The sequence below is a fragment of the Plectropomus leopardus genome, chromosome 14 (genome assembly GCF_008729295.1).
Source record: "Plectropomus leopardus isolate mb chromosome 14, YSFRI_Pleo_2.0, whole genome shotgun sequence".
Lineage (NCBI taxonomy): Eukaryota > Metazoa > Chordata > Actinopteri > Perciformes > Serranidae > Plectropomus > Plectropomus leopardus.
In genome coordinates this window covers 5,867,578-5,876,973 of record NC_056476.1, presented here as the reverse complement: position 1 = coordinate 5,876,973, position 9,396 = coordinate 5,867,578, and the positions used below count along the sequence as shown (strand labels likewise).

General features: G+C 38.2%; 1 protein-coding gene across 3 annotated transcripts in view; it reads left to right on the top strand.

Moving 5' to 3' along the window:
* Positions 1–574: 574 nt before the first annotated feature.
* Positions 575–9,396, top strand: part of pcnx1 (pecanex 1) — a 52,155-nt gene continuing 43,333 nt past the window's right edge. For all 3 annotated transcript variants that reach the window (XM_042500091.1, XM_042500092.1, XM_042500089.1), the window contains exons 1-2: positions 575–1,254; positions 4,885–5,099. In XM_042500091.1, coding sequence (XP_042356025.1) covers positions 1,102–1,254; positions 4,885–5,099 — 368 coding nt within the window. In that variant the 5' untranslated portion in view covers positions 575–1,101. The remainder of the gene's footprint in view (positions 1,255–4,884; positions 5,100–9,396) is intronic.

Sequence of the window (9,396 nt, the reverse complement as noted above, 5' to 3'; positions counted from 1 at the left end):
AATGATTAACAAAAACTACATAACAGTGAAGTGCAAAATTTTAAAACTACTTAGGTAGAAAACATAATAAAAAAAAATAACAGCAATAATTAAAACTGAAAAACTACTTAACAGTAAGGTGCAAAATTAAAAAAAAAAACAAAACAGCACAGTGAAAATATAAAAACTTGCTAACAGTAAAGTTAAAAACAACTACACAACAGTAAGGTTCAAAATAAGATAAAAAACATAACAGGAAGGTGTAAAATATAAAACTATAACAGTATAGTGAAATATAAAAACTAGATTAATAGTGAGGTGTAAAATATAAAAACTATATAACAATAAGGTGCAAAATATAACAGCTCAATAATAGCAATTATTAGAATATAAAAACTAGATTAATAGTGAGGTGCAAAATATAAAAACTACATAACAATAAGGTGCAAAATATAACAACTCAATAATAGCAATGATTAAAATATAAAAACTAGATTACTAGGTGCAAAATATAAAAACTATATAACAATAAGGTGCAATTTAAAAACAAAAACAACTACATGACAGTAAGGTGTAAAATAAAATAAAATAAAAAACAAATGTTGTTAAAATGGGAGGGTGTAGGCAGCAGGTGTCGCCATTTGGCCACATTTGATCCCAGCTCCTAATTGACAAATGATACATTTTATTTAATGCATTTTTGTCCTCAGTCATCACGGCGTTGAGTCATGTTTAAATCTGACCTGCACAGTCACTTAGGAAAAAATTAATTTCCATGCAGGGGTGAGGAGGGGCCAACAAAAAAGGATGAAAACACAAAGCAGCGGTGCATTTTCGTAGATATTTAAAGAGATGTAAACAGTAGCTGTTCCTCTACTCCACGGATGCCACGAAGAAGAAGTTTCGCGCAGGGCGTGGTGGGATAGGAGTCTCCTCGGTGGAGGACTGAACAGTGCCCCAGCTGGCTGCTAGCAGCGGAGAAGATGGCTGCAGAGGGGATTTTCAGGCCAGTGTCTGAAAACAGAGCAGCGTTTGTCATGTTCAGCGACCACTAGCCAGCGTGTCACCCCGGTTGTTCCGTCGCTCGGTTCCGCTCGGGTTCGTCGGAGGGGATAAACCGACATGGGGTCGCAGACTCTTCAGATCCTGAGGCAGGGGGTCTGGGCTTCAGTCACAGGCGGATGGTACTACGACCCCGATCAAAACACATTCGTCAACGCTTTACACCTCTACATCTGGCTGTTTCTGCTATGTTTCCCCTTCACGCTATACATGGTGAGTGTGTTGCTTTTTTTTCTTTAAAAAAACTCATTTTTAAACCCTTTTTTTATTTTTGTGTTGACTGTTGACGCCGCAAGTTGCCGAGTAGTGTCCGTTAGGTTAGCTGCTGCCACTGGATACTAACGGTCGGTCTCAGTCTATTATCTGGAGCGGAGACAATGTAACGTGTCGTTAAACTAACAAAACGACACCGAATATTTTCACTGCGGTCAAAATATTTTACGAAACTCAGAGGTTGTCGGAATTATATGTAGTAAAACCATATTTCGATGGTAAAAATTACAAAATATCCTTTAAATGGCTGCCTCCTCAAGTGTAGCGTCCACCAAATAGATGGGACCTGAATGCTCTTTTGTTTAAATTCAGTGTGTATCTCAGAGATGCAGCTCAGTTAGGATATTAACTGTCGATTACATTGTGCCAGGCTGTAATCAGTGAATTTAATTCCCCCACCCCCCCGTCTTTATCTAGTTGTTTTCCTCCGGTCGGTAGTGATTTGCGGTATCACCGGTTTTCAAGTGCTACCAGCTGTGACTGCAAAGAGCACAGCTGACAAGGATGTAATCTGGCAACTCTTAATGTCCAGCAGACTCTATTGACTGGCTGCTGTTTGCTCACTTCATTTGTCACAAGGTGTCTTTAAAAAGCAAAAAGACTGCTTTGTGTTTACTTTTGCACAGTGGTAGTTGACTGTCTAAACTGTTTAAGGTACTGTTCTTTATTTATGAGCTGATGGTTGGGGTTTGACCTTGTTTATTTGTTTGTTTTATTAATTTGAACCCTCCCCAAAGCTACAAATACTTATGTGAAGCACAGAATTTTTTTTCCTTTTTTTATTCCCATTAACCTTTAGAAACCCAAATTGCAATGTTCCACAAACTGCAAACATTAGAAGATTTAGAAAACGATTTTTGTTTTTCAATATCTGGGGGAAAATGCAAGAGAAACAAGAAAAGAGCGAGGGAAAAATTATTTATAATTATCATATCACCTTGTTTTTTGTTATGATTTATTTTTTGGGGGGGGGGGGGGGTTCATTGCTTTTTGCCTTCTTACCCTTTTTTTTTAAAGAAATGAAGCCAATTTGTGCAATTTTCAAAGGGTTAAAAACAAAGATAAATACAAAACAAAAACAGGGCAAATAAGACTTGGGAAAAGTGCCTAAAATTATAAAATTCTTTGCATTTGACCTACATAATGGGTTCGACGACTGTCAGAAATTGAAAAATTCAGTGATAATTTCTGTTTTTTCAGTTAATTAATTAATCAACAGTCGACTAATTGGTCATTGAGAATTTAACAAAAGTGAAATTTAATTGTTAAATCAATAGGCCATGCAATGCTGTCGAAGTATATGAAATATGTTGCTGTAAACTTTGGAGGAGGAACAAAAACACATTTGGTGTTCTCTGAAATAAACAAAATAAGAATACGTTGTATGCTTTTTGTTTCAAAAAATGATTAATCGATTAATCCATTGTTAAATTTTCCCATAATTGATTACGGAAAGTTCTTGCAATTTGCAACTCTAGTTTTAGTTTCTGGCCATGATAAATTTAGCAAATTTTAAAGAAAATTGGCTGTAAATTTAATATAAAATACAACCATTTAATGTTATATGCCAGTTCCCTAAGTCAAAAAAAAGTAGGTCCCCAGTGCTTAAAACAAATATTTATAGTCCGCATGCAAATATTTCTATGGTTGTTTGTCAAATAATTCAGAATCCGTATGGCCAACAGAACATGATAAACGTGTGTGAATCATTGTGTTTTTGCACATACATCTCTAAAAATGTTCTCTGTTCATGAAATAGCAGTTATGCTATTGCTATGCTGCTAATCATACAAGTAACTTCTATCTTGAGAAGCTGATGTTTCAAACCGGTCTGTGGTTTCCGTTCTATTCCTGGAGTGGAAATGCGCTGGTCAGCTCTGTGGTTTATATTGAGCCACAGGTTTGAGGGGTGCTGCTGTTTGTAATAACTGCAAACTGATGCAGCAGCAAGAGATCTCAAGGACAACATGACGCAGGAGATGGAGCTCAGACACCTTGTGGATAGCCTCCTGCCTCAGCAGCTGCACAATTAAAACAGACAGTAAAACATAATTGAATGCAGTAGTTTTTAAAATGCTACCATAACATCATGTGACCTATGAAAGTGAAAAAGGTGTTTCCATTGCACTTTTGCAAAATATGGCTTTTTCGAATCATCTGAAATACCACCTCATGTCAGTGTAAAAACTCTTTTTTTTTTTTTTTTAAGTTGACCTGCTTCTACAAGGTGTATTTTATATTCACAATTTCAATTTGCGCAGTTTGAGGATTAATGGAAATCTGCCTATAGTAAACAAGCTAACTATGCTAATGACGGGTTGTAAACACGCAACATGTTTTGCCGACATTAGATATCAAACAAAAGCCAGGTACTGTATCATATTTAGTTGCTGTAAGCTATAAATTCACCACTTCTGAACAGAAGGTCTCTCCTCCACTGTGCTGCTGTCAATGCGCAGCCTGCATGTCCGCAGCTTGTTTCCTTGATTCCTTGCTCCTCAAATAGGCTGGTTTTCCTTTTCCTTAAAAACACAAATATACAGCTTTAATTTGAAGGAGCACATTGATTGTAAGGAACAAAACATTTAGTGGGAACAGACCTTTTCAAGTTTAGAGAAGACTCGCAGGGACTTCAGGCAGACCACTCACATTTGAAATATTTATTTCAACAGCAGAGCATAGCTAGAGTTTGGCATCCAGACCCTGGCGTCATCTCTCCCTGCAGATATTTTTACACAAGAGATTGGGGAGCAATCATTAAATATCTTCCTGCCCTAGCCAGAGCCTGCAGGTGGATGCTGGGGAGGAGGTACGGCTGAAGGAGCACACAGCAGGGCAGCAGGGCAGCAGCGGCATTGACAAGGCAGAGGGAGAGCTGGCAGTTTTTGCAGATTAAATATGCGACCAAAGGTGTGTTTTGTAGATGACATAAGGACAATGACGTATGACGTGTGTTTGTATGAATCGGTGCAGCTCAAGTTGTCTAGCAAACCAGCTTGTTTCCACCAGTTTTGATCGGAGCCATAATCAAGAATGCATCATCAACGGAGGTCGTTGCACAGTGCACAACGGAAAGAAATGGTAGTAGCAGTATGGTGGATTACACTTATTACCTATAAACTTTTGTTCTTTTATCAGTGATATTTGTTTTTATCCAAAAACAAAACATAGATCATCTATTAATGAGACCACTGCTGATCTTTTTAACCAATGATTTCTCACTTAACATTTCGATTGTTGCCTTTTTCATCCTTTCTATCCAACTTATGGAATATAACAAGCCCACTGACGTTGATGCAGTCCATACTGCATGTTAAGGCAATCCTGCTATTTTTTGTTTCCAGCTGGGACCAGTTTTTTTGGTTCTTAACCAATGTATTTTTGGTTGAAATGCTCTAAATGGTTCAAACTTTTGTGCAGAAACTAGAACAGAGCCAGTTTCATTTTGGTGGAAAAGAGGTATACTTGGCCCTTAAGATAAATAAAATTAAATACACAGTCAACATCCTGATCCTTCTGCAATATCTGATACTCTACATAAATTCATTTCTGCTTTTTTTCTGTTCCAAGGCCCTGCAACCAACCATGGTGATTGTGGGAATCTACTGTGGTGTGATCGCTGCCATGTTCCTGCTGCTGAAGACGGTGAATTACCGCCTCCACCACGCCCTGGATGAGGGGGAGGTGGTGGAGCACCAGGCCAAGGAGAGTCAGGGCAACAGAGGTGGCACCGAGGGGGCTAACGATGGCGGTGTCACCCGTCGAGAGGACAGCAACGGCCCGGGGTAAGTTCACGTCTTCTGCAGCCCTGATGGTGGATGTTGATATCTGGAGATGTAGAACAAAGACGCTTCAGGAGTGTGACAAAGCTGCTCAGATGATGAGGCAGACACAGTGGAGAAGTGTTGTGTATTAGCGAGGGGACGTCATGCTTCCTGATCAATGATGGTTTAGAGTCACATGGAGCATGGTTGTGGTGTCATTTTAAAGGTGATGTCATCTGAAGCTGTCTTATCAGAGCTGAGGTCAAAGGTCCAGTTCTTCACCACCCAGCTGCTGCAAGGAGAATCAATACATCACTTTAAAGGCTGTAACATCAATGTATTTAATGACAGCACCAGTGATGGTGGAAAGTACAATTTTTGCTACTTTTCACTTTTATTTAGTAGAGACACCAGCAGAGAGAGAGCTAGTAAACGAAACAGATTTTTAAGGCTGAGTTCAAATAACTAAATGACCCAATGAAAAAAATAAGACATAATGCACTCAACTCAACATTAGACCTTGATGACTGTGTGCTGAAATTTAATGTAGATAATAAAAAAGAAAGACTAGGACAGCACTCCAATTGGACATTTCAGTATTGCCACACGGATGTTTCGGGCAAGCATCCACAGAAAAATATCCAAACTGCTTGTCCTATCTCAAGTTTAAAAGATAGGAAAAGTCCTATCTTCCTTTTACAGACGAAATCGCTTTGTCCCGTCCTGTCTCAGACCTCCGATCTTATCTTAACCTAAAAGAATACTTCACCCACAAACTGACCATTTGTGTATCAATTATTCATGCCATGTTACCTTGAATTCCTGGAGAAGACTCTGTTTTTCTCGCATGCCTTGTTGACTAATTGAGGTAAAAGGGGATAAGGTTTAATAACAGCAAAACTATATAAAAAATCAAACTGTCGCACAACTCGTGCAGTATACCAAGATCTCATTTCTTCAGTTGTAGGCTCAGGACTTCTCAAACACATTGCAGTGTCTTCAGTCCTTTCTGACCAGGACATAAAGTGAAACTTATCCATGTATTTGCTTTTAATCCCTGGAAAGAAAAACTTCGACCTACAACTATAAATTTTATTCTTTAATAGGCACTCATCCTGTTATGCCTGTATCTATGTTTAGAGTGGACACAGACGGGATATGGACAAGTCATAATATCAACAGCTCCCACCTGTCACTGACTAGCCAGCTTGCTATCATGGATAAAAAAAGACAGATGCTCATTTCAGCTACAAGATGTCAGAGGCACTAATCAAAATGTCAAAAATAATGTTATTCATTATAAATATAGATTAGGGATTGACAGATTATTGGCGTGGCCGATTATTGGGGCCGATATTTGGTATTGCTGATTATCTGTATTGGCATTTTATTTTAATGCTGTCTGAAAAAATTAATTTATTAAAAAGTGCAAAGAAAGTGTCAGCATGGGAGGAAATTTTACTATTTTTATTAATTCATTTCTTAATTTAAATTTTCACTTAACTTTATTAAACTGTATTTGATGTTGAAAGTTTCAGATTTGATTGACAATTTTCAAAAGGCATTTAAACAGAGTTTTTGTTGGAGTTTGTTATATTCCAAATTGTAAATGTTGACAGAAAGATTTTTGTGTTAATTGTTTATGCATACCGGTTCCAAATTCCCAACAGTTATTGGTCTTATTAACTACTAATAGTCACTATTGTTATTGGCCCTGAAAAACAAATATCGGTAGAACCCTAATATAGATTCAAGTTTAATTGTCTTGGCAGTCAGTTTATATCCATCAGATGCAGTGGTGTAGTTGTAGTTTGTGAGGTACTACTTGGTTGATTGATAGGTTACCAATGAGGAAGTGGCTTTACACTCCCAAATATTCCAGTGGCTTTATGGCTGAAAAGTGGACACACTGTAAACAGCCAGAAAAAGAGTTGGGTTTACCCCATATGCCTGCATATACCCTCAACTACACCACTGAGTACATGGTGCAGTAACTTTAAAACCTCATCATACGGTTTGAGTAGCCTCTCAACTGTTATATTTCAATGTTTCTATTGCTCCTCATCTGCATAGACCTAACTACAGTGCTGCTGCCTTTTCTGACCGTTATTTTGAGTTTAGGACTGGGTTGAAGTCATCCTAACTTAGAATTTCTAACTTGTGAAATCCCTCAAATAAGACAGTTTTCCAATAGCTAAATTCCTATCCTGAGATAAGATAGTATTTCCTCCTCAATGCAGTTAGGAAACATGTTTCTGTAATACCAAAAATCCAAAATGTCATCCTAAACTGTGATAGAAATAGAATTACAGTTTCTGTAATCAGGCCCCAGCACAGCAAGTTGCAGTCACCTACATTAACCCCACCTGTGTATATTGATTGTGAAATTGCCAGAATAAATCCTGAAGAAGGTCCTGAAAACAACTGTGTTGCAATATTAAAAAAGTCAATTTGAAGTGCTGTCCTAACCTTTGTTTAGACTGTGCAAGCTGAACCTTCAAAGCACCCTGGGAAAATTTACTCTGAAAGCAATCAGTTATTTCTTGGGTTTACTTAATTACTTGTAGTGTCATAAATCTGTCCACACCGGCTTGTCCTAACAAGTGTGTTGGTGAGCTATATTTTAAAATGCATCACAAGATTATTGCTTGAGAGTGAGAGCTGATCTAAACTGCATTAATCTTACTTAAAGGTGCCCTGTGGAGGTTTCTAGTAAACAATGCTTCTGTTAACATTCAGTATTACTCATCAAAACACATTGTTTGTGTGCTTGAGGCCTACAAACAACGTGCAATACATTTCCCTCCTGATAAACATTTTCAATAACGAGTCTTTGTTTGAAATATTTTAAACCTACATTGTTTACATTCATGTTTCCTTACCAGCAGGCATTTCTGCTGGAGCGTTACTGTGTTTCTTGGTGCGTTGCAGCCACTTGTAGACCAGTGATATACTGTAGTGTGAAACAGTTGGTAGGAGCATCTATCAAGTCACCCACATTTACGTCTGGGCCCAATCACAGAAACACCCCTCCTGAAAGCTCCGGCTGGTCACAAACTCCACAGGGAACCTTAATGTTAATTTTTCTTTCAGTTCTCAGCGTGCTTTTTACTCAAAATACAGCTGGCTTTTCATTTATACTCACTATTTTATGTTCTGTTCTGCTGCTTTGGTGCTACGCCTTATGTTCCAGTGTGTGTAAACACATGAATATGAGCTCATAAAATGGCATGATAGGACTTGTTACACGTCTTATGCTACAGGTTCGATGAGTCAATGATCTGACAAAATGTTGGCACATCTTACTGCTTAAGTTAATATCTAGATTGGGGAAAAATTAATCATAAAACCACTCAATGACGTCAAAACCCCCAAAATCAATACACAGCCCATCTCTTTTCATAGGGACAATTCACCCCAAAATTAAAAAATACTTATTTTCTCCTCTTATCTCTGTAGTGCTTTCTACCAGTTCCGTTGTTCTGGTGTGAGTTGCCGAGTGTTGGAGATATTAGCTGTAGAGACGTCCGCCTTTACTCCAATATAATGGAACTAGATGGGAGGAACTATTTTCTTTTCACCAAACTACATCTGAATCACTGCACAGAAGGAAGTGTTCATTTACTCATAGACAAGAGGCTGGTGCTTGCAACAGCAACAGATGTAAACATTAATGGCTAATGAGCTAGCTAACGTTACAGCTCAGCCGATGAGGACGCCATTAATGTTTATCTCTCCGCCGTCACGAGCACAAGCCTCTCGTCCATGAGTACATACACACTTCCTTCTGCACAGTGATGCAGTAAGTGGAAACTTGAAACCGCTCACAATAATCAGGTCTGTGGATTATCTTCAGTAACCGGGTCATGATTTCTGGAAAGTGACATTGCTGCTGAGTATTTCAAGTTTATTTTGGGTTGGGGTTTTGGGGGGGGGGGGTTCGGAGAGAAGGCAGACATCTCTACAACTAATATCTCCAACATCTCACACCAAAACTATCTATACTGATAAAAAGCACTGCAGATAAGATGAAAAATATGTATTTTTGATTTTAGGATGAACTGTCCCATTAAAGCATGCAAGCAACTATGTTGACAGTGACATAAATTTGCTAATTAATGATTGGTTAGGGTAATTAAGCAGCTACTTAGTATGGAGGCTATGCTTAGCATGGTTGAGCAATAACATTAAGAACTGATACAGAATTAAAGTAATTAACAATCATGCTGTCAGTTAAATGACAAGTACTGTCACATATTAAAAGATTCAAAATAATATGTTACCTCTGCTCTGAATGCCAGTCAGAAGAGGTTTAGCT